Source organism: Brienomyrus brachyistius, chromosome 4 (assembly GCF_023856365.1).
Source record: "Brienomyrus brachyistius isolate T26 chromosome 4, BBRACH_0.4, whole genome shotgun sequence".
NCBI classification, from domain to species: Eukaryota; Metazoa; Chordata; class Actinopteri; order Osteoglossiformes; family Mormyridae; genus Brienomyrus; species Brienomyrus brachyistius.
This window is the reverse complement of record NC_064536.1, coordinates 18,383,374-18,409,286: the sequence shown is the minus strand read 5'-3', so window position 1 is coordinate 18,409,286 and position 25,913 is coordinate 18,383,374. Positions and strand designations below refer to the sequence as shown.

At 44.0% G+C, this 25,913-nt stretch overlaps 2 protein-coding genes across 5 annotated transcripts in view; both read left to right on the top strand.

Moving 5' to 3' along the window:
- LOC125739617 (tripartite motif-containing protein 16-like) overlaps positions 1 to 25,913 on the top strand; it is a 144,745-nt gene that overhangs the window by 63,789 nt on the left and 55,043 nt on the right. Inside the window, exon 7 of one of the 4 annotated variants that reach the window (XR_007397218.1) lies at positions 18,181 to 18,223. The gene's annotated coding sequence lies outside the window, so the exon portion shown is untranslated. Of the gene's footprint in view, positions 1 to 18,180; positions 18,574 to 25,913 lie in introns of those variants that run through there. The other 3 variants (XR_007397217.1, XR_007397216.1, XM_049009908.1) reach the window with 3 other exon arrangements.
- Positions 3,840 to 25,913, top strand: part of LOC125739618 (tripartite motif-containing protein 16-like) — a 77,117-nt gene continuing 55,043 nt past the window's right edge. Inside the window, exons 1-6 of the mRNA XM_049009910.1 lie at positions 3,840 to 4,473; positions 9,245 to 9,340; positions 9,920 to 10,153; positions 10,325 to 10,484; positions 10,848 to 10,907; positions 17,618 to 18,071. Coding sequence (XP_048865867.1) covers positions 3,883 to 4,473; positions 9,245 to 9,340; positions 9,920 to 10,153; positions 10,325 to 10,484; positions 10,848 to 10,907; positions 17,618 to 18,071 — 1,595 coding nt within the window. The 5' untranslated portion in view covers positions 3,840 to 3,882. The remainder of the gene's footprint in view (positions 4,474 to 9,244; positions 9,341 to 9,919; positions 10,154 to 10,324; positions 10,485 to 10,847; positions 10,908 to 17,617; positions 18,072 to 25,913) is intronic.

Genomic DNA, 25,913 nt, shown 5'->3' with positions numbered 1-25,913 from the left:
CAGGGTTACAATTTTTCGACTTTACAATGGGTGAGTTTTCAGTACATCCGTCCATTTTCCAACCCGCTTATCTTTCTGGGTTACAGGGGGTCCGGGGGCACGAGGCAGGGAACAACCAAGGACAGGGGGCCAGCCCATCGCAGGGCACACTCACACACCATTCACTCCTATGGGGGTAACTCCAATTAGCCTCAGCATGACTTTGAACTGTAGGGGGAAACCAGAGTACCCGGAGGAAACCCCACGACGACATGGGGCGAACATGCAAACTCCACACACGTGACCCAGGCGGAGACTCGAACCCGGGTCCCAAAGGTTTGGGGCAACAGTGCTAACCACTGCACCACCATGCCGCGGAGCAACCCCAGTATCGACAATACACATAGCAGCCTGCAGGTCAATTATAATATGCAAAATAAGCCAATACAACCCCCTGGACCCCTTAAATGGGTGGAGACCTCAACCCCGATGATGCTCAACCCAAAGTTAGGCCCTCTCTTTATCATCCATTCCCCAAAAAATATTAGCAGAGAGTCTTCATAAATTTCTGGCTCAAGGTGAATCAACGGGGTGGGGGGAGGGGGGGGTAAAACAATGGCGTCATCCTTGTGGAAGCAGTAAGTCTGATTTCCTAAGTGTAACAGGAAGTCTTCCTTGGCAAAGTGGATGTTGAGGGAGGCAGTAGAGAACCTCATAGCCTCTTTGATGATGCTATCAGGTGATGAATGATGGAGTGGTTAGTGTCAGGGGACCTTTTGTAAGCATAATATCTAGTATAATGCAGTAATAATGTAGCATTTCATGACTCAGAACACCTGACCTGGATGTATTAAAATGCTGCATATACAAAAGTATGTGGACACCAGCTTGTCCAACCTCTCATTCTGAAAACAAGGGTATTAATATGGAGTTACTTGGCCCATTGTTTGTATAATAGTCTCTGCAGGCATGGGAAGGCTTTCCATTAGATGTTGAAATGACACCACAGAAAAGCCGGTCTCAAGTTACTGAGCCGGGCCATCATGTCCAAACCTTATGCATACCTGGAAAATTCAGTCCATGACCACTATAGGTTTGTTTAATATCAACGGTGCTGGCAGTGAAACTTGCCAGCTTATTAGCGAAATAACGTTACATTGCTATTTTAATTCTGAGGAAATGAAAGATCTCACAGACACTCTCCAAAATCTGGTGGAAAGCCTGCCCAGAAGAGTGGCGGCTGATAATGCTGCAAAGGGGGACCAACTCCATACTGATGCCTGTGGATTTAGAATGGAGTGTCATAAAAGTTCTCTGATTTCCTGACAAATTGGCTTTTTGAATGAAGCCCCAGAAGAAACAAACCCATCCCTCTTCTAGGCCTGCTTGAAGTACCGAGGGGGGTGAAGCTCTGACCTAGAGGCCCAAACCCAGCACCTTAAAACTGCCCTGCGGAGAATAGATGTAATCTAGTCCTGATCTGTCCCTCCCCATCCTCACTCCTGACTGTACTCCTATGGAGAGGATGCCTGGCCTAATACCGGCAGGCTGTCCAGCTTCTCCCTGCTGAGTGAGATCCAGGGGCCTCGGAGGATGGTCCTGTCAGTGTTTCATAATTTCCTCACTGGCTGCTCTCAGGGCTTCAAGGCTCCTTCAAAGGCGACAGATGGGGAGAGGACACTAAGAGAGAGCTTATATTTTCTTCGGGTGTTCTTGGATTTTAATAATTGTCTATTTGGATTTGCAGATTAATGAGTTTTTTGATTGTGAGTGCTTTTGTAAGTTTTTGGGTAGACCGATTTCAAAACACACGCCGTTGGTTGCACATCTCTTTGGATGAAATACCTGATAAGGTAGAAGATAGTCCTGAAGGTAGCTGGCTAGGTGTTGCCCTGGGAAGCCCACAGGAAGGCCACATGTGCCCTGGCTTTGCTGACATCATCAAAAGTGGACAGAGTATCTTTCAGGAACATGTGCAGCAGGATCAGATCAGATACACTGGGCCTCCTGCTGAGATTTTCAATTCAGTTCAATTAATTTATTTTTATAGCACATTTTCACAACATTACATTGTCTCACAGCGCTTTACAGCATCCCCACCCAAAGCCCCCAGTGAGTAAGCCAGAGGCAACAGTGGCAAAGGAAAAACTCCCTAGAAGGCAGAAATCTTGGGAGGAAGCAGACTCAGAGGGGGAGCCCAATCTCCAGGGGCCAGCAGAGGAAGTAATATGAGCAAGATGGCGTAATTCACACTCTCAATTTTAACATTTCAGTCTAAAAGTGGGGGGCAGGCAAGTAAAGCCAAGCAGGTACTGGTGCTGCTTCAGATGGCAGGACAATCAGTATAGCAGCAGGGCATACAGGGAAGACATCACAGGCAGAATGGCGATCAAGTCGGAAGGACGCCACAGGTAGTGGAGTGTTTCAGGCAACAGGGTAGGCAACATATCGTGATAATTTGGGGTCTCCAGGCAGCATCTGTATGCCACCCTGAATGCCAAAGAAAACTTTGTATGTGTGGCTCAGCGGGTTAGGATGCTGCGTTTGTGGCCAGAAGGTCATTGGTTTAAGTCCCAGGGTTGGTAGAATAGACTTAAATAAGGCCCTTAAACCCCAACTGCTCCAGAGATTAGCTAACCCTGCTGTCTTGGAAATGTGTATATCAGTCTGAATAGAAATTCCTGTTAATAATATGCGTAATTCTCTCTCCCCTTTGATTTAAATAGAAATAAAACCAGTCTATGGGAAACGTGCAGACGTTAGCAAAGTCAGACAGCCAAGAAGTAATCAAAACACAGTTTATTCACAATTAATACAAGACACATCAATTTAGCCAAATATAACATCAATGTAAGTTTAACATGTGGCCACAATTCCTAAAGTATGCCATCCAATCAAAAACAATACAACAATTACATACCTCAGCTGATTGGACAGAGTAACTGCAGAAAATATCTGATTGCAGATGTAGACGCAGCACTATGTGGGAGCTCTGATTACAGAGTGTCTCCCTTTCCTACTCTGGATCTCTTCCTTAAGTATTCCAAACCAAGTGGCAGGATGTACCAAATACTGTGACTGATTATTTTAGGGACCGTTTGTTTCTTGTGTGTGTGTCCTGGAGAACTGCTGATCTTATCAATTCTCAGACGCTCAGCCAATGGAATCACTTAAGGAGGAACGTGAGAATTCCTTTGTTCCACCAGGTGATAAGATCCTCCACTTTGGTGGGTTTAGTCTTACTTTCATAATTTTTCTTATGTGAGAACATACTGCGTTAAGGTGGAGAGTATTGTGCCCGTCGTACTGTGACCATTCAAACGAGACCAAACATGGGTGTATGTGTCCCTAACGTTAGTCTGGGGTGATACCTCCAGTGTTAGTGTGAGTTAGTGAGTGTAGGATGCATCTGTGTCTTGAGCCAGTCAGGCCTTGTCGCTGGAAGTTGGCTGCAGGGTTCTGGCTGCCCAGTGGGCGTGAGGTGTCCCTTTTGATGTGGCAATCAGGTGATTTGGGTCCAGTCTTCTCGGAGCTGGTGGACCTTTGCCTTAGGACACTGGGTGGAAAATTGCAGGCTTGCCAGATCTCAGACCGATGGGGCCTGCAAGGCCTGCAGCCTTACAATATTACATTGAAGAACATATAAAACACACCAGTACATTGATAGTACTTATGAAAGCTTCAGTTTTACATCTCATTTAAAGGACACACCCTTTTTACAACACAATGTCCCTATCACTGTACTGTGATCCACACAGACCACAGAATGGGCTAATTCAAATTCCAGTGTTTGCTCAGTCTGCTCTTCTCAGTCTGGCCTCAGTCCAAAACCACACCTGCTACAGCCTGAGAAGCAGGAAGTGAGAGAAGACGAAACTGAATCATATCAGTGTTCGTGGTAAAATGGCAGAAGCTCGTTCCACATTGGATCAGAACCAGTTCAGCTGTCCAATATGTCTGGATCTACTGAAGGATCCAGTGACTATCAACTGTGGACACAGTTACTGTATGAGCTGCATTAAGAGCTGCTGGGATCAGGAGGATCGTCTTGGAGTTTACAGCTGCCCCCAGTGCAGACAGACCTTCAGACCCAGACCTGTTCTGAAAAGAAACATCATACTGGCTGAAGTGGTGGAGAACCTGAAGAAGACTGGATTACAAGCAGCTACTCCCACTGACCATTATGCTGGACCTGGAGATGTGGAGTGTGACGTCTGTACTGGGAGAAAACACAAAGCTGTCAAGTCCTGCCTGGTGTGTCTGGCCTCTTACTGTGAAACTCACCTCCAGCCTCACTATGAGTCTCCAGCTTTTAAGAAGCACAAGCTGACTGATGCCTCTGGACATCTACAGGACAAGGTCTGTTCCCACCATGACAAACCCCTGGAGGTCTACTGCCGTACCGACCAGCAGTGTATCTGTCTGCTGTGTGTGATGGATGAACACAGAGGCCATGATACAGTCTCAGCTGCTACAGGAAGGGCGGAGATACAGGTCAGGCCACAAGTTTTCTTATATAAAGTTAATTTTAAATAAATGGATTTTGTCTTAACACATGTTAGTGTGATTACTGCAGATCACTCAAGTCTAGTTTGGTAAAATGAAAGAAAATTTAACAAAGTGCAAGTTTAAAAAGGTCTTATTGAATTCCTACTGAATCTCCATCAAACATCGAATCATGTGGCTGCAGTTGAATACATACAGCCAGCAAACAGGGTGAAGAGGTTCACTTACTGTTTAGCTGAGCATCTGAATGGTTAAGATGTGTGAGCTAAGAGGGTTTAAATATGGTGTGATCACACATACAGTGGCTAACAATTAACCAGTTAGAAGTGGGGCCCGTTTCAGAAAACAGGATGTCTTGCTTAGCTGGACAGCTTGTCGGGTTTAAGGTAGTCTGGGATAAATATAAGTGAATGAAGAAAAAGGCCATTTAAACTGGGACACATTAAATCCAACAAGTTATCTGGCTAAACAAGAAATCTTGCTTTTTGAAACCGGTCCCTGGTTTTGCTAAATTGCTGTCCGACTTGCTGCACTGGAACGTGTTTAACTCGTCTGTGACGTCATTCCCAGCTCCGAGTTCTGACCTCCGAGGTAAATGGAGCGCCTCATAAGAGTAGCAGCTCCATCACCTCAGAAACAGCCACCGTCCTGGGATTTTAATTTCACACACTGCAGTGTGTAGAGTTTACTGAGAACGGTGCAGTGAACATGAAACACCCAGAGTGTGAAGTAAAAGGAGCAAAGTAGTCAGGGCCGCAGTGGGACTGAATATCTAACCGGGAATTCAAGCCCCCAGACAGCCCAACATAAAACTATATAAACAATTGCACTGTTATTATATGTTTCTATTCACACATCCATTTTCTAGGCTACTGAACACGCATTCTTACCTACACGCTTTAATTTTACCTTCATGTAATTTTTACCGGCACAATTCACTAATATTAATAAAGCGTGGAGCAGCTTTGACATAAACAATGAAGCTTCGTCTCAGTGCGCTGTCCTTGTGTCTCTTCCCCGTGTGGCCAGCAGCCATCGCTGTCCATCCCCTTTGTCCTCTCATCGTCTTTGGCCCTAGTGTGTTCTTCCTTTTCCCCACATGGCTGCATTTGGCTCAATGGGATGAGTGTGTGACATAGAGGCTGAAACCAGCTGGTCATGGGTTTGAGGCAGATCAGGAGCAAACATCACCTCTATCATTTAATTACTGGTTTTCTATTCTTCTTAGTGTTTATTAGTTATTTGTTCTCCTTGTGAAGCTTCTGCCTTGTTTTATTATGTTTCACATGTTTCTGTGTTTTCTAAGTGTTGAATTCCTAGTGTGTGATTAGTGTTTCTTGCTTTCAGTGTTTGTTGGAGTTTCCCTAGTCTTGTTTTCATTAGTATAAGTTACAGCACCTGTTGCCTGTTTTCCCTGCACTGTTGTTATTGGTTAATTGTCTTATGTGTCACATCTGCCTCTTCGTTAGTTCGGTTGTCTTTTGCATTTAAGTGCTTGTCCTCCTTTTTCATGCTGATTCATTGTTTGTCTGTTGGTGGTGGAATGTTAGGTCATTGTCTTTAGTCACAGCCTGTTTTTCTACCTGGTTGCTTTTTGTGGTTTTTCTTCCCTTAGTTGCCCATAGTGATGGCAAAACAAAGCTTTCCGAAGCAAGTCTGTCAATCAATGGTTTAGTACTCAAAGCTTTTCTAAATGGTGAACATTAGTGACACTGAGGGGTCAAATAAGTAAATAGCAGCTCATTTTGACTGAGTGTCGTGCATCAGAATATATACAATTAGGTAAACAGTGGTCTGTAGTGCTTTATGCACGTGAATGTACTGATTAAGTTGGGTGCAGTGTCTTGTGGTTTGGGCAACCTTTGAATTACCTGGGAAGGGGTGCATGTGTAACTCGAGAGGACATTGGACTAAAGATATTTGTAAAGGAACAGTATTTGTTGAACATCGTGTTGGTTGTGTTTTTTTATTCACAACTTCTCCCACTTTAGAGAATATCCACTGATATGGAATGGAGGTTGCTGGAGTACAGAGAAACTATAATGCAAGTTCATACGAGTGTGGATAGGCAGCCATCTGTATATCCCAGAACTGCAAAGGGTCTTCAGAACGCAATATATTGGTCACTGAAGTACTGCTGAACCTGCGCAGTAGCATGTGCTGCAGAATGGTTGCAGTACCGGTGTGCATTGCAGTAGCAGATGAGGTTCCTCCAGGCTCTGGTTCTGGTGGCTGGATGCATGTTGGTGTGGATGGGTTCTGCTGGGCCTCCTGTAATCTTATGCTGGACACACACTCTGCTGTAAGGCGTCTCACGGCAGCCTGAGCATTAGATTGGCTACAGAAACCTGCAGTTTTATATCTTGGATCCAGCAGTGTGGCCAGTGTCATTATGCTCATGGTCTCACAGACTGACATCCTCTCAGTGAGCAACTTCAAGAGGTTCTTGCACAACTGCTGGGCCTTGACATTCTGTGTCTGGGAAGTTTTCAGATTCACAGCATGTCTAAGCATGTGGATGAGAGAAATTACCTTGGATCCTGATACACTTTCTGAAGAGAAGAGAGTAACAGATGCCTCATTGAAATGTCATAAAACACCCAGACACTCATAAATGATGTGATATTCCTCTGAGGTCAGGGTAGTGAGCTCTGTCTTCAGAGTGACCAATGCAGCACCAACTGGTTCTCCTTGATCATGTGATCATTACAGCATTGAATAGGTGCTTTTCCAGCTGGTTTCCAGTTCTTGGACTATTTTGAGTGTGGATCTGCCCATCAGCAGTTGAATTTGACAAAGCTTTTCTCTAGCAGTTGTACTGGTTCTGAAGTTGATCACACAGAATCTGTCTTGTCTTGGATCTGATATCGTCAGGTACTTGTGTCTGGTCCATGTCCTTCTTCACAACCAAATTCAGTGCATCTACAATGCAGGTTGTGTGTCTGACACAATTACATTTTGTGCAGCGTCAGTGTGAGCCATCGGACTTTATTCTGTATTCCCCACTCCTCCATCAGGCTGCCTCGACTGCAGCCATGTTTTCTGCAGAATGAGACTCTGGGAATTTTCCTGCTCCCAATAATACAGTTGATAGCTCAGTCTTATCATTTATAAAATGGCATTTGACTGCTAAATACGCTTCCATATGTATGGATGTCCGCATGTCAGATGTTAGACTTACTGCTTTGGCCTTTCTCACCTCTTCCTTTGCTTTCTCGTTTTCTATCTTAAATGTTTCTGTCACCAAACACTTTCATGTTTGCCTGGATGGGAGAATGTAGGTTGGATCCAGGATACCCAGAAACACCCTAAATCCAGCGTTAACCACTATGGTGAAGGGTTGTGAATCCTTCACAGTCATATTGACCAAAGCCTCATCAATCATTTGCTTCTTGGTCTCTATACTGGGAAAATTATACAGATTATTGGGTAATACCCTCACCCAAATGTAATATTATGTAGTCATGCAACTAACCTGAACCTTGAACACAACAATAACTAATTATTATTATAATTATTATCATATTATATTATTATTAAATCATGAATAATAAATTATTAAATTATTTTTGTGATGAAACCTTATGCTGCAGTGTGTGTGCCGAGTAATATTTGTTCTACAACACGTTCAAAACCGACAAAGAGGTTTTTGCGTCTCATTTTCAATTTCCAAAGCAGTCACATGGTTGAGTGCAGAATGAAGCTTCGGATGACCATGGTCACGTGTTTAGGGTGGAACAGAGGAAACCTCGAAGCTCAGTCAAGAATGTAGTGAATCGTTTCTTTTTGGCACATACCTCGGAGCTTCAGTGTCAAGCTTAACATCACTAGCTGCCCCAATCCCTCTGTTAGTCTACATGTCATTTTCTTAGCTACTTTATCCCTGGTGAGTTTTGACCCCTTATTGTTCCTTTATTGTGTGTTTTTCCAGTTTGGTTCAGTCTCCTTAATTCCCTTTGTCTTGGAGCTTTTAAGTGCATCTTCACCTTGTTTCCCTGCTTGCACCAGGTTGCACCCCAACATGCACATTAAATATATGATCTGTGCAAATTCTGAAGCATCTTTAATAAATCCCATTTTACACATTTTCTGTTCTGAATTTGCATGGGAACATCAGTGATGTACACTGTGACATGGTTTCCATATGAATGGGTCACAACAGTCCAATATTAAACCAACTTCCCAAAAGTTTCAGAGTTTTTAGTGTCGCAGGAGAAAAGATGCATTATTGTTGTTCACAGTGCAGTTTACTACACAGTGGCCCATTCTCAACTGACATGCGATCTGACATCAATCTAATAGGACATCAGTTGAGTATCCGGTCCTGCAGTGCAGCCCAGGACACATTCGCCTCACATTGCTATAAGAATGTGGCCATATGCAGCTCAGACCACCTCCCAATGTGGTTTCAGTGATCGTATCTCAATGCATCTTCAATGTGTCCTGGGTACCTTCACACCTGTAATTAGCGCTGTCCACTTCTGATTGGATAATCCAGGACGTATGTTAATACCAGGTGGAAACAGGATGAAAGGGTCTATGTCCAGTTTATCCTACTTACGGTCAATAAATCATTTACGAATATCCCTGCATCCATCCATCTCCTAACCAGTAATCCCAGTCAGGGTTATGGGGAGCACCTCGATTCTTTTCGAGGCAGCATGGGGCCCAATGCTGGGAGCCACCCTGGACAGGATGATTAATGAATATAATCTCAGCTAATGAAAGGAGCTTTTGTCATCTTGTTTCTTATCTGTAGAAACAAATGGGTGAAACACAGAGTGAATTTCAGCAGAGAATTCAGATGAGAGAGAAGGAGCTGCAGGAGCTGAGAGAGGCTGTGGCCTCAATCACAGTGAGTATGAACCTGAGGAGAAGATAACAGCTGGCTTGTGGTCATATTAAATCGTTTCTCAGATACAACAGATTGCAAATCTACAGACTTGTGGGGATTAATCAAATTAATGCTTCTGTGGGTTATTCTGGGTCAGTGATTTTATGCAGCAAAGTTGCTAGATAAGAGTTTAACTAAGTGTTGCAGCAGTAGTACCTTGTTTATTTAGAAAAATACCATAAAAGGCTCATTTGAGAAAAATGCAACTCTTCACAACCCAGCATAATGCAAATAAACACCAAGAAAGTCACCTATTAAACTGAGACCTAATGGTGACAACCAACGTGCCCCATACAGCCACCAGTCTCTGCCAAATCCCTGCAGCTGACAGTGTATGAGCTTAATGAGTGATCATTTCCAATCAGTGCTGGCTGGGTTTCAGTACCTGAGGCATCCAGCATGGTGACGCTCCAAACCCCAGCCCTGTGCTGTTTTTATACCTCCTGTCAGCTCACATCTCTATTGCACAATGAGGCTCTCTGGAGTCTCAAAAGGGGCCAATTGTAATTTACCGTCCTCTGCTCCCTGTGTCACCAACAGAGCTCAGCACAGTCAGCAGTGGAGGACAGCGAGAGGATCTTCACTGACATGATCCGCTCCATTGAGAGAAGACGCTCTGAGGTGACGAAGCTGATCCGAGATCAGGAGAAGGCTGTAGTGAGTCAAGCTGAAGGAGACATGGAGAGACTGAAGCAGGATATTGATGAACTGAAGAGGAGACACTCTGAGCTGGAGCAGCTTTCACACACAGAGGATCACATCCATTTCCTCCAGGTAACAGAACAGCTACTTTGGCAATAAGAAAAGCAGAGAATTCAAATGGATGCATGTTCTCATTTGTATTTCAGCTAGACTGTCATTGGTCAGATGTTAATGGTCCTGTTCATTAGATCCCCATACACATTTGTTTTAATGAAGCTGTTTAATCAGACTGTGTGTCTGTAGAGGTACCAGGGTCTTCCTGTCACCCCTGAAGCTGGATTTGGACCCAGAATCTCCGTCAGTCCATGCTGCTCTTTTGAGAACATGAGGAACGTGGTTTCTGAGCTGAAGGATCAACTGGAGAATGTTTGCGAAAAGAAAATGGCAGAGATCCATCATACAGGTTGATAAATATAAACATTTCTCAGTCTGTTCTTGTTATTATACACCATGCAGAGAGAGTATGCAGTACAGTCAGCCTCACGTTGGGGTGACCAAGTCAGTTTCTGTTTCCAATACGACTAAATCTTTATGAAAACCTGTGAGCTCTAAATTCTACAGGCTGCAAAACCCAGATCACATGATTCATGTTTCTTCTACATTACAGAATCCAAAAATCTGTATTATGTGTAACTTACCATGATTTGCAGTTTGTTAAAAATGCGTGTTATTGTCCCTCATAATAATAATACACAGTGAGTGACGTCCATCTCCCACAAGTAAATTCCTTTTACTCACATCCATGTTTCTCTCTGTCTCCTTCTAGTTACCAAAGACACCGTCCTACCAGTATTAGTGCCCACGACCAGATCAGAATTCTTACAACGTGAGTCTGTTCACACACACGCTTCTCTCTCCCTGTATGAGGTGGAGTGTGTTTTATTGTGTTTTACTGTGTTTTATTGTGTTTTATTGTTTTTCATTTTCTTCTGCTAGTGGAGCTTCTCTTTCTCTCTCCCGCTGCCTCCTGGTCTTTCACATTTACATGAGCTGTTTATGTCAGTAACCTTTGAATCCAGTTGTAATGCAATGCGAAGCAAGGCAAGTTTATTCAGGGTGTTTTTGCACTGCGCCAGGAACAGTACATTTGGTACTTCCCCTTTTCCATTGACTTCGGGTCGAGTACCAGTACCAGAAGTTCCAGTACCCAAAGTACCATCACAGCTGGGGTACTTTTTCGGTACTTCGGAACTTTGGTGTGGGACTTACAAACACGTTGATTGTCAATTTAAAAGATCATTTTAAAAAGCATAAAAGCCAAAAAAACAAACAGTAAACTAAAAAGAAGTGACATTGTAGAGGCAGCATATGACTAATCTCCTGCTCATAACATTTATTGAAAAGCTGCAGCAAACAGTAACGTTTTAAGCCCTGATTATAATGAGCTGACAGTGTTAGCAGACCTCAGGTCTTCAGGAAGCTTGTTCCACAGACAGGGAGCATAGAGACTAAAAGCTGCTTCAGCCTGCTTGGTCTTCATTCTGGGACACTGAGTGAATGTTTCCCAGATGCCCTCAGGGGTCTGGATGCTTCATAACGTTCAAGGAAATTAGTGCCATTTAGTGCCTTTTACACAAGTAATATTTAATTATTAATCCTGTGATGCTCAGGAAGCCAGTGCAGTGATTAAGGAGCTGTGTGATATGCTCTACTTCCTTGGTGTTAGTGAGGACTCTGGTGGCAGCATCCTGGATGAGCTGCAGTTGTCTGACTGATTTATAACCAAGACCTGTGAAGACACCATTACAATAGTTTAACCTTCTGAAAATTAACACATGAACAAGCTTTACTATATCTGGTTTAGCGAGAAATCCTTTTATTCTTGCTATGTTTTTAATGGTGAGAAGCTGATTTTGTAATTGTCCTTATGTGACTGTTGATATTCAGGTCTGAGTCCAGAACTACACCAAGATTTCTGGCTTGATCAGTAGATTTCAGTTTCATGGATTCATGGTGATCAATAGCTTTCAGTCTTTCTGACCAAACCAATACAGGGATTTGGGTGCTGGGAACACAGGAGGATGGGCCAGACCCAGGGAAAAGAACATGGACGCGTCAAAGGAAAGAAATTAACAAAACATAATAGCTCTTCCCTACCCTGTAAAGATTATAACTAAAACCAAAGATAGAAAATAAAAACCAAGACTACACTAGGCTTACCCACCCGAACATAAATACAGAAGGTGGCACTTGCTCTCTAACCCAGTGTGTTCATACAGAGAGAGGACCTACATGTTAATGTATGTGTGCACACTTCTTACCTGTTCAGTTTCACAAGGGGGTGAGGGGGGGATTGCAGAAGGCAGGAGGAGAGTATCAAAGACACCAAATGAGACTAACAACACAACCATATCTGCCCTCCTAGACACATAGACACAGCCAGCTTCTGAATGCTAGGCCCCTCCCATCAGGAACAGACCAGTCAGGATTGGTTAGATCTTCCACTGGAACACTGAGCACCAATGATGGGTTGCCCTGTATTTCAGATGGATAGGGCTTAACAGTCAGCAGCAGCAATCCTGTTCTTGACAGATCTGGGAAAGGGGGGAGAAAGAAAACAGAAATATACACCCCCCCCCCTTTGTATGTGACACTATAGTCACATGGGGACACTGTAATGTAGAGCTGTGTGTTGTTTGTGTGGTGGCCCAGGGTGTAGGACCTCCACTGCCTAATGACTATTTTTGTACTGAGTCTTTAATTCTTCCCCTTAACCCTTTCACACAGCACAATGCTACCCACACACCCTTTAGGATCTCCTGGGGCAATGACACAATGGGGCAAACAACTGGGTGAGCTGGCACAGATTTATTTGGGGCTCGGTTACAGATACTCCAAACTCCCAGGCAACAACCACCTCCCTCCCACCAACAGGTAAATCACACTACCACTACAAGTGTTATTTCTCCTTCCCCAATACCACTCCAAAACAACCCCACAGCACTCACACCTCCCCCCAATATCCACTACAACTAATCACACAGTGACACAGCACCCTTATATACAGCACACTTATGCAGCGGGGAGAGGAGGTCAGTTAACATAGGAGAGGACAAAACCGAAGGGTGACCTGCAAAGGTCCCCCCTACATAAACCTAACCCCCAAACAAAAATGTAATAATAATAATAACAATAATATTATTAATAATAATAATAATAAGAAACGAAAATGAAAAAAAAAGAAACTAAAGACTCAGTCCTGGGCCGGCGCACTTCCCTCGTCCGGCCCACAAAAACAACAAAAAATAAAAAATAAAAAAAACAAAGCAAAACTTAACTATCCCCTTTTCAGCAATGCCGCTACCCTCCGGCCGCGTCCACCTCCTCCCGGAGCTCTCTCGGTCCCGTGGGAGATAACCGAAACTCTTCCCACTGTCCTTCTCTTAGCCTGGTAGCTCGTACGCCGCTCACCGCCTCAATCCGTTGGCTGCGATATGCACCAACCCGGTGCCTCCCAAGCCAGCCGACCCACGGCGGCGAGCTTAGACCTGTGGGGGAAACAAAGCCCAAAACAACCCCGGAACCACACCGTCCCGGCTATAACCTGAACGGATACGTCCTACACCCCACCGGTTAGGAACCTTCCCTTACTTCCGGGTTCTAAGCACAGTATCCCAGGCCACTCCCCCCACCGTCATCTGCGTCGCCTTCCCACTGCTCTTACCTCCCCAGACGCTATGGCTGCGCGCTCGCTATCCCTCTATCGATACCGCGGACCCGTGACTTGTAGCCTGGTACCTCAGCTCACTCACGTCCGCGGTCCGCTTGGGAAAGCCCGCATCGCCCCACCGACGCCTCCTTAAAACAACCGCCGCGATTACCTTCCGTCCCCGGACCGCGCTCCCGTCCACTCTGATGTAGCCATCTTTAAAACCCGATCAAGTCCCCGCCTCCGCCAACCAATCTAACAAGTCCCGCCCCTCAATTACCAATGAGGGACGGCGCAACCTCCCCAAGCTTTCGTGGCACTGCTGAAAGGAGAAGGAAAACAAAAAAGAATAGGAAAAAACCAAACCATAAACAACCCATAAATTATAATTCCCCCTTCCCCTCACAGGGGACACCACATTTGCTTAACTGTAATAAACAATTTTGGTAACATTTTACTTAAAGTAGTGTTTTTAGTCATTTATAAACACATTCATAATGCATTATAACAGTTAGTTCCGACCAAGAAATCTGATTGTTCTATGAGTGCCGTTATCAGAGTATAACCCCATTCAGACATCTCACACTTTACAGGTGTATCTATAAACCATCATGCAGGGTTGCCAGGTCCATGGTTTTCCCGCTCAATTGGGCATTTTTTGTGATCAAATTTTTATTTAACAATTTTAACATAGAACAAAAATCCCCCCCATAACCTGAGACAGCATGTAAGCGAAAAGAAAAAAAACACGCGCACACACACACACACACACACACATATATATATATATATATATCTGCCAACCCCAGAGAGAGTGCAGCTGGAAGCTGAGGACAAAACAATGATACCAGTAGAAACAGTGAAAATAAAGACGTAACAGAGTCAGATAATATATTTAAAATTGATGTCTAGTTGGGTAAATCCATCCATTTTCCAAACCGCTTATCCTAATGGGTCACGGGGGGTCCGGAGCCTATCCTGGAAGCAATGGGCATGAGGCAGGGAACAATCCAGGATGGGAGGCCAGCCCATCACAGGGCACACTCACACACCATTCACCCACACATGCACATCTACGGGCAATTTCGCAACACCAATTAGCCTCAGCATGTTTTTGGACTGTGGGGGGAAACCGGAGTACCTGGAGGAAACCCCACAACGACACGGGGAGAATATGCAAACTCTACGCACATGTAACCCAGGCAGAGACTCGAACCCGGGTCCCCAAGGTGTGCCATGGGATGGCATTACCTAGGAGTGCGGTACAATCTATGGACAAATTTAAATTGTATTTGCTGATGATTCGGTTTTTAGAACAGTTTTTAATGTTTTGAAAAATGACACTCCAGGATAAAACAGGGGTGGGGGAGAGCTCCATCTGCCAGGCGGAAGTGACAGAAAGAGGTTTGTAAGAGGATTTGTGGAGAAGGGAATAGAGACTGGACACGGGCTTAGAACTGGGGCAGAGAGTCAAAGCAAACGTGCAGAGCGGGTGAGATCAGAGGATGGGGAGGCAGGTGAAGAGAGTAAATCAGAATAAAACTGAAAAAAGGATTTGTTGATTTCGAGAGGGTTAGTGGTGACGACACCATCCTTAGTTTTAACTGCAGATGTCGTTGAGAATGAGTCACACTGCCTAAGCCTAAGAGGCAATAGTTTACTAGGCCTGGCAGCAGAAACATAATAGTGCAACCTGGTGTGATGAACCATAAACTCTGTGCGGTGAGATAGAAGAGAATTCAGCTCAGCTCTTACACTTGTAATAAGGATCTCATGATCCTGATCATCCACTGCAGAACGCGCACTTTCTAACTGAGATAGAGGCTTTTCTAATTCAGAAATATTCTGACGACCATCGCGAGCCAAACCGCTGGCAAAGGCAACCGTGCGTCATGAAGGAAGCCCTGAACAGCCATCCAGCAGTAGGCTGGGTCATCAGTTCAGCCAGCATTAATGGAAATAAATTCTTCGAGGCTAGTGGTTAAATAAGTTATGAATTTGGGATTTTGAAGCAGAGAAGAATCAAATTTCCATCACGGGGCCTGAGAGGGTAGAGAAGGCAGCACCAACTGAAGGAAGGCAGACTTGTGGTCAGATAGAGAAGAGGAAATCAGAGAAGCAGAAGAATGAGTCGACTAAATTCAGGTCCTGCACAAATTTACACAAGGAGCGGGTGGAGGGGGGCACCCGGCTACCCACGAGAGAGGGGGATTTGTCCAGGGCAGGATTGTGAATGGCGTTGGCATCAGTACCAATAATAAGCTTTAATTAAATTCCTGGAATCTAAGAATATGATTGGACAGATCCAAGAAGAATGAGCGGCCTGGGGGGTGGGAGTATAAGCAGCAACAAAACAGACCTTCCTGCCCCCCAGGTCAGAAATAACGTAACAGAACCTGCTGTCAGCGTCCCTCTCAATTTGAGAATATGGATTTGAAGGCCCCAACTAACCAAAATGAGCAGCCACATCTCCGAGAGGAAGCTGATGAGGAGGAAACAAGCCTGTAGAACCTGGAGGCCACCAGCATTACATCTTGCTGCACTAAGTGGGTCTCTATTAAGAAGGCAATATCAACACGTTGCCTTTTCAAAACATCAGATATATATTAGATTAGATAAGTGGCACAAAATGGATGGATGGAACTGTATTGAAAAGTAATGCTACTTATGAAAGTGGGAAAGTAAGAATTTCAAGTTAGAATTTCATTGTAATTTGTACTCGACACTGCATTCTCAGAAACTTATACTGCCATTAATTTTGAAGCCACTGTACACAGACGGGCACAATAATGTTTGGAATATTTTCTTTCTTGCCCCTGAAAATATAGTTTTTCAGGTCACTCATTCTTAAAAAATCAGATGCTACTTTAATACTATCTGTATCGTATATAAACACAATGTCCAGTGACAAAACGTGACCATACTCCCAACCCATTTCCTGGTGGTACTGCACCTCGCGCATGCGTCGCGTATCCTCATGTAGGCGCACAGACGCAGCCGGAATCAACACAGAAAACACGTGGCGCCCAGACTGGTACTTTTTTGATGCGTTTTACGTCATCGTCCTCCTCCGCGGACGCTGGCGTCCACTTTAAACAACACAGATGCTTTTGACGAGGGTTGGGGTAGTTTGCAAACCCTACAGACAATTTAAGGTAATAAAACTGTTACATACATATAAATGCGTATGCATGTGTGTGCAGACCCGAATTGAAAATCTCACGCCAGCCAGGTGATCAAAACTGGCGCTTTGAATTTGTAAAACGTAGGGAAACATACACAGACCTCACTGCTGTGGTACGTGTGCAGGGAATATCAGAATAATAATTTACTGAAAATATTACTTAAATGGGACACATTTAAGCCTAGATGCGTCCGCGCGCTGCTGGAAAGAGGTGTGTGTCCAAATTGGTTTGAAAAATGTTCATATTGTGACGTAAAGACAAACTGGTGGTAATCTTTGTCTTATAATTTTATTATTAACATGTCTGATGAATGCTGTTTGTAATTTTATTCACCTGTAATTAAGGCTATTAATTTAGCACGCGCAGCTTCTTCCCGCCGGCGTCGCGCGGCGTCCGACATTTCCTGAGGTATTTCACATACTTGAATTCCTGCTTCGTTTTAATATTTTCTGTATAGTACAGAATAATAGAGCGCAGGCTAAAGTGTAGTTGGGTCCCCAGCGAGTCTCTCAGCGCGGCGTGTCTCACAGCGCAGGGGGCAGCCGGAGCGCCGCAGACTCGGGCGGCTACATGAGTATATTGGGAATAAAATGTGTGTATTGGAGCGAGTTCTGTGTTAGGGAGTGTGTGAGGTGTGACAGTGATAATGATGGAGATGCTGGGCTTCGTCATGGGATTAATCGCTCTTCCTCTTGCCTACAGACTCCTGCCAGCTGACGCTGGACCCCAACACAGCAAACAGCCTCCTGTCTCTGTCAAAGGGGAACAGGAAGGTGACATGGGGGGCAAAGCAGCCATATCCTGATCATCCAGAGAGATTTGACTGGTGGCCCCAGGTTCTGTGCAGAGAGAGTCTGACTGGTCGCTGTTACTGGGAGGCTGAGTGGAGTGGAGATGGAGCCCGGATAGCAGTGACTTATAAAGGAATCGGGAGGAAAGGAGGGAGTTATGACTGTCTGCTTGGACACAATGACAAGTCATGGATGCTGCTCTGCTCTCCTGACAGTTACTCTGTCTGGCACAATAATAAAGAGACTGTCATACCCATAGAGCCCTCAGACTCCCGCAGAGTAGGAGTGTATCTGGACCAGGCGGCTGGTACTCTGTCCTTCTACAGAGTCTCCTCTGATGGACTGACCCTCCTGTACAGCTTCACCTCCTCATTCACTGAACCCCTCTATCCAGTGTTTTATGTTTATATAAACTCCTCCGTGTCGCTGTGCATGCTGGGATAGCTCACTGTGTGCTGGAGGAATCATTTTTACCTTATCAGAGTGTCACATGTCGCTGCTTCTCCGTGGCAAAAAGGTAAAATCTCTGCTTTATAACCAGTATAACCATTTTTACTCTGTCTGAAGTGTGACGTATGTTAGACAGAAACAAATGAATGTTTGTTCAGTTTGCCAAACTCATGCAAAATTACTTTTGTTCTATATTGTCAATGCAGCAAAACTGCCAGAACAAATTCATAGTAAATGCAGTTGTACCAATAAAGTGAATTCTGATTCTGAATAAAATAAAATGTAACGAAATGTAAGCCTGATGAGTGGGGGGGCTTTTCCCCTCCCCTGTATATGTACATTTTATATATTTCTGTCTGTATATTGTATTTGCTGCCTGTACACTGACAATAAAGGCTTCCTATTCCATCCTATTAATGTCCTGGTTCTGCTCTGCTCAAAGCGTGAGGTAACTGAGTAACATAAAACATAATATAATTAAATGAATTCACTTTACTGTAATTGAACATAAATATCACAATTAGATTAAATCAGCATATATAATAAACACGTAAAAGGAGACAGGAGACATAACAGCGAAAGCGAAAAATATCCGTAGAGTTAAAAAGAAAAGTCATAAATCACATCAGTGACACACGTTAGATTAAAAGATCAAAATACAACAAGCAAGAAAAAAACTTAACTTATGTGAACTGCTAAACCTGACAATCGACAAGCTAATTAGCAAACGGCGTCTCTCTGACTCCCATTAAACACGGGAAAAGAGTCATTAAAAGGCGAACTAGTCCTTACTACCTTAGAGAATAATTGCACAAGTAATTAAAAATAAAGCGTAACACATGTTTATTTCTCCCAAAAAATACGGTTTAACTTCAGACGGTTGAACCTCACGTCCGCCTCCTACTGCCGCCCTGAGGTAACTGCGGGTTTCCCGTCGGTCGCAGCACGTGAGACGCTGCAGTCCCTCAGTTAACGTCCCCATCACAACACGTTAGATATGGTTAACGGGTACAGTCATTATTTAACATTATCGAGATAAATATTCTAAAAGAAAATTCTTAATATTTTGTGAAGTCTAAAAAAACATGCATATTTAGCAACAACGAGAATGGACAGTTAAGTTGATTTGTTATTCAAACTGCAGCGTTTCAATTTTTTATTTAAACCAATGTGGACAGCATTCTGATTTCACTACATACCTGATCATCTATGATGCACTGTATGTGATTCCAAAAGACCAAAAAAAAGAACAAAATCTCTTTTTTAGGAATCCTGATGTTGACAGAAATGTATAATGTGCTCTCAAATTGTCAAGTGTATATATGTGAAAGAGTTTGTATTGATGACCGATGAGTGGCAGCTGTGAGCTAAGCCGATGTTGTAAAAGTGTTAATAAAGTTTTTTCACGTAAGACAGGAGTTTAACATGTGTGTCAGTCCTCCATAAAGGTTTATATATTCGGTTTAGTATAATATTTTACACGCCATAACCGCTGTAGCATGTATTTCTGCTAACACCTGATTTGCTTTATATTTTAGTCTAAGTATCTTCTTTTTAATCCACACAATTTAGGAATAAGATTATCAGATGCAATGTGTCCCACAAACACTCACAGTGGCATTGCAGTAATACAGATATACCCCTGAACACAGAGGAAAGGTGGATTCTTACTCTGACGTCCTTCTCCTTCCTCTGGTGACGAGCTCCACATTCTGTGCTGCTGCCTCTGCTGGCCGCGTGTTTGTTTCTCTCCCCCCTGTCTAATTTAGACGTGGTGCACTTGTTCCCCTGGGGGTGGGTGTATGAGGTGGGTCCCCGGCTAAGGGGGGAGGAATCGATCCTGTGGCAGCCACCATGCCGGCTTCGGCTCTGCATCAGTGTTTCATTCTCCTTTTCTGTTCTGTTCTCTCCTGTTTGTGCTCTAAATCATAATAATAAATCACCCCTGATAATCCAGCATCCCGGGCCCCCGTAGTCCGTTCATGCTGCACCTGACAGCAGCCGCAAAGTAACACTTACACTTACTGAGCTGCCCCTACAATGCATGAGCATGAGGGTTTACAGCCTATATACACAAGCATTTCTCACAGCTGTGATACACTTACAGACAGCGACACACATGCAAACAGGGATATTTATCCCTCTGGTGACACAAACACAGACATTTTTGTATTCAAATCCATACAACTTATCATTTGAATGAATGAACTAACTAATGAATGAACGGATGAATGAAAGAACAGATGAATAGATGTGCTGTACAAAATAGTGCACATTACAACTAGGACTGTGCAATGGGTTTGACCGCAAACAACTTACAATGGAACAACAGCAGTAGTGAGAGTCCTATACAGTAGAACAGCGTGTGTGTGTATGTGTGTGTGTGTGTGTGTGTGTACGGGAGTGCATGTATGTTTGTCTCTGCTGCTTTCAAAAAATTTTCCCCCCGAGATCAATACATTTAATCTAATTCTCAATCAATGCAATTCATAAGCAAAACATCGACTGAATATTTTCATGTATAAGAAGCGTATTGGTCAATTACAAAAATTTCTCATTCAGATATAAACTCAAAGTAATTAAAAATCTGGGGCCGAGTGCCTGAAAGACTACAAGTCCTGCTACAGGTTATTGTGTTTGTGTCGCAGTCAAGTCTCCAGCAAATCCAAGTAACTCTGGTTTAATGACATAAACCACAGGCATCACCCTAACGGTAAGAAGTGTGATCCGCTTACGACTGACAGGCAGTAGAAACAGGATCCCATCCAACACGGGACCCACTATAGGCTCACACAGAAACAAAGGAGAAAAACACCAGCTGCCTTTTCCAAGCTGTTTACATTCCTGCGCTTCCTCATGGTGACAGTAACAGCCCGTGTCACATGTCCACTGTCATGTCCTATCCATCACACCTGCCTGACCCTCCTGTCTCCTCACTAGCGTGACCCTGATGATTCATTCCTGTTGCTTGTTGCCCCTCGTTAGTCTTTGCGTTTAAGTATCTATTTGTCTCGTCAGCCCCAGTCTGGTCATTGATGTTAAACCTTCCTGTTGCCTGTGACCTTCCCGGTTGCCAGTCCTCCCATTTGTGATCCCTCACAATCCTCTTTGCTTCCAGTCTCAGCCCATCTAGTTCAGCAAACCCCCTTTTTGTTTCACTACCAAGGATGCAGAGATGAGAGTCTTTTACCAAGCTTACAGTGTCCAGAGTGGATTAGCATGACCAGAGTGAGAAGAGGATCTGATGGATGGAGGACCTAAGTACCGTAATCTTAGTAACGCAGGAGCAGAATTGGACCATAAGAGGAACTGGCAGGCTCCATCTCACAAATGTTACGTGGGTGTAGAAGTTACTCAAAACCATATGGCTGAAATCCTCCGCATGTGCATTTTGAATGTATTGGGCATCATGTCCTATTTTAACCATGAGAATCCAGTGAGGGGCGGCTCAGTGGGTAACAGGGCTGCCTTGCAGCTGCAGTGTTGAATGTTTCCATCCTTCTCCTACACTGTCTGTGTGGTGTTTGCTCTCTTTATCCCACATGGGTTTCTTCCTGCAGCTACTCTGACAGGCATCTGAAAATTGTCCAGAGTCTATGACTGTGAGTGTGCCTTGTGATTAAATGGCATTCTATCCATGGTGGACCCCAGCTTTGTACGCTGTGTTTCCTGTATCCTGGGATACCCTTGTGATAAGTGTTTGGAAGATAAATGCATCACATCTTAGTACTTGTGACGATCTGTCCCGTCTCCTCCCGATTGGGCCAGCAGAGGTCACTGCTCATGCATATACTGGTTTTAGCACAGCTTCATTGTAAAGCATATCAGATGGCCTCTGAATCCTGCTCCCTGCTTAATACAAAGGGAATAGGGAGTAGGAACTGGGGGACTAAGGAGTAGTGGACTATGGGATTAGGGGCCACAGGACTAGGAGACTATGGGACTAAGGGAATAGGGGACCAGGAGAAAAGGGGCTACAGTGTTGGGGACTATGGGACTAAGAAACAAGGAGACTAGGGACTTGTGGATCATGGAAGTGGGGCAAAGGGGAATTGGGCACTAGGGACTATGAGACTAAGGTATAGAGGCACCACAAGATTACAGCACTTAAGACTAGAGGACTGTGGTGCATCATCTCTGGAAGCCTGTTTACTCCTGCTGGGCAGCTATCATGTGGCACCCCCTGCTGGACAGTGGAGACATTACAGAGGCTGTGCGTTGTGTTCAGTCACCTTTCATTGTAAATCACACAGGGGTTCGCGATCATTTGTGTCTTCTCTGAATCCCCATGAGCCGAGGTGAAAACTCCATCCAATTTAGGTAATTCAGGGGCCTCTTGCCAAGTTATGTGAGCTTCGTGTTTGATTCTATGGGCTTCAGTACTGGATGCAGTCCAGGGTAATTCTGGGAAAGTATGGAGCTTCAACAAAACCAAACTACATCGTAACATGCTGCCAAGGGGGATTTTTAGATTTGGGAATATTGTGTAGACATACTTCTATTCTTTTTGGATAGAAGAACATTTATTTATGTATGTAATTATGTAGTTTTTTAATACACGTATAGCGCACTATTGTATACGAAGTGACATTCCAGGCTTGCAGTTTTGCAGTGTTCATGTGCTGCCACCTTCTGGGTAAACGATGAACTGACCTACAGATTAAGATCCAGAAAACTACACATTTATATTTAACCCCACGTGACACTAGGCTTTTCTCCCAGGGGCGTAAGGTTAGAGAGACCTACCAGAGAAAGAACTATCTGGATTTGTTTTTCATAGTTACTGTTGTGTATACATTTAGATCAGACGTTTTATCAAAACGACATACAAATGAACGTAGAATACAAGTCTTATGATATTATTAAAAAGTATGTCAAATATCCATGATGTAATCATTACAATGTAAACATTATAATGTAATCAACACAATGTAATCAACTGAGTATTTGCACCTTTTGTTAGTCTGAGATTCTGTTAGCTACTTTATGTTAGTCCTCAATCTATGAATATTCACTTTAATTAGCGTATATTTTATCACTATGTTAAAGGACAAATATATTATCGACCTTTTAGTTAGACAATGTGTAAAAGGCTGAAACTGCCACGGTTTACTACTGAAGGAAGGGATTCGCCTGAGTTCACCAGACGTTCACGGCTGAGCATTTTAAAAAACCAAGTGGAGCTGCTCGCGCCACCATTATGTTCAGCCAAGAGACCAAACGGCAAAAGAAATGATGGACAAACTTATCACCTAGGGGTGTGGATTAAGGGAAAAAACAATTATTGTGAATGGCTGAAGGAATGATGATACTTAAGTGACGAGATATTGTTAAATGATAAGAATTTATATAAAAATTGGTGTAAAACAGTACTGGACACACTTTACGTGTCCAGCCTTGGTTGTAACTTCATTGTTGCTATAAAGACTGAATTCTGGATACTGCACAAGCGGCCCTCTGACTTCTGATTTGGCGGGGAAGGAGAAAAAACCACGACACAAATTGACACGGTGCTGGGCGTCGCCCCGGTACCCGAAGTGCTTGGAAAGATTAAAGACGGCAAAACATTGAATCAAAGATCAAGTCCAAGCGCAACAATTATTAAAAATAATACTTAAGAATAACAGTAACAGAGCTCAGCAGCAGCATGTTTAGGCTCTCAGGACCTGTGATGACGAGCGGAAAAACACCCACGCAAATCCCCAAACTGCACAATATTGTGATTTGAGTCAAACCACAATGAGTCTATAGTTTCATGACACTGTAATAATATCCAGGAACTCCAGCGCTACATGCAATTCCCAAAGCGCACCACTAGATGGCGGCTTCCTGCCGTGAGCTGAAACAGCCGTCGGAGGGCTGATGCGCGGCAGGTTTCCCCAGCCGCCAACTGGCGTGTATCAGGGCTGCGTCTCGGTCAGGCTTTTGCCTGCTGCTTTCCTCCAGCTTATTTTCTCGTGTAACATGGCGCTGTGCTCCTCGCCATATAATCAAACTCAGCCTCGCAAACATTAAAAAACCTGGATGCTATAAAAGGATCATCTCCCATACGCCCATATTCCATTCTGCTTTCATCCTTTTATTTTGCTGCAAACGTAATCACATGATTACATTATATCAAGACGTCCCTTGTCTCCCCCCCCCCATGTTTTGTTGAAGCTGCTTGAAGGTCAGACCCACTTTCATAACGTTTCAAAATATCTGTTGATCATTTTTTCCACTGCAAAAAAGAAGCATTTACTTTTATTTTTTAAATGTTTCTTTGCAAAGCGATTTATAATTGAGAAAGCAGAGAGTTGAGCAACAAACTTAGGGTGGTGTGACTAAGCAGGTTTGGACTCACAAAGCTCAAATCCCACGGTCAGCAGAATGATGTCACCATTGGGCCCTGGGGCAAGACCCTTAACCCCCCCCCCCAATTTCTCCAGAGTCCTGCTTTCTCAATCTTATGTCACTTTGGATAAAAGCATCTGTTAAAAATAACTTAATTACAATAAGTGTGATTGCTAAAGTTTATCAGTATTAAAGAAGTGGTTGCTCATCACATTCCAGGTTCAGGTATGACTCAGATCGAGGCCACGCCTCCCCTAGCTAAACAGAACCATGAAATATGATGGCAGCCCTGATCCCAGAGGGAGGGGCTCAGAATGTATGTCAGTTCCTCGCCACTAGGACAAGATGTGGGTTTTTAGGGCGTCAGTGGTAATTCCCAGCCCCCCCCCCCCCCCCCCCCCGGTCAGTCCCTAGAACACCGCCATGGGAATCGCACATCTATGTCCTGTTCATGTTTCTGCACCCTCCCAGAATGCTTTGCTTGCTGGACTCTCTGTCATAAAGGCAGCTTTTGCTCACAGCTTGCAAACACTGACACAGGCTTCTAGGTTCAGGCTTCTACACACGCAGCCCCCCAAAATTGAAATGGACTCAGGCAGAACGTTCTCTTCCCCCAGGTCTCCCTGTGCCTTGACAGATCAAGATAAGAGCTTCTGTGGGGCCTCTGTGTCCACAACTATATTAGTGATGTAGAATCGATATCTGGCGATCTTATTATATTTGTTTATTTAGCAAATGCTTTTTTTTCACAGTGACGTACCCTTCAGAAAACAAGATCAGCTGGTGCCTGGAGCAACTTTGGCTTAAGGGCCTTGCCCAAATGCCCAACAGTAAAATCAGTTATCCGACAAAGGGTTATAAACAAACAACCTTCTGACCGTGGGATTTGAACCAACAAACCTCTGGCAATGGAATTTGAATCAGCAATCTTTTGAATTTGAATTGTAGAAAAAAAAATGTAAATATGTGCTTGGTGGCAGATCAGTAATTATAGAAGATATTATGAATCTATATCAGCATGCATATACAGAGTAATCAGAAGCCCAAGGTGCAGACCGGAGGAGGGTATAGTTTGTGATTCACTTGCAGGAATATGGCCGTCATAAATGACAAAGTTATAGCTCTGAAAAGGGAGTTTCTCAGGAGCACTTTCAGGGAAGAAGAGATAATTATCTGAAGGTAAATTTATTTCCAGAATACTGGACATGTCTGAGAGACTGCAAGTGGACAGCTGGAGATGAGGCCGCTATGAATTTGCTTACCATCTCAATCTCCAGCCAGATCTGGAGACACGCACACAAACACAGACTTGGAAGAAGGCTCCGTTTTGGGGAAAACACTATGAAGATGAAGTGGGGCTGACACTAGGAAAAGTTTTATTTTATCATAGCTGGAAAAGACCTTAATCAGCGCCTCCTCGACCT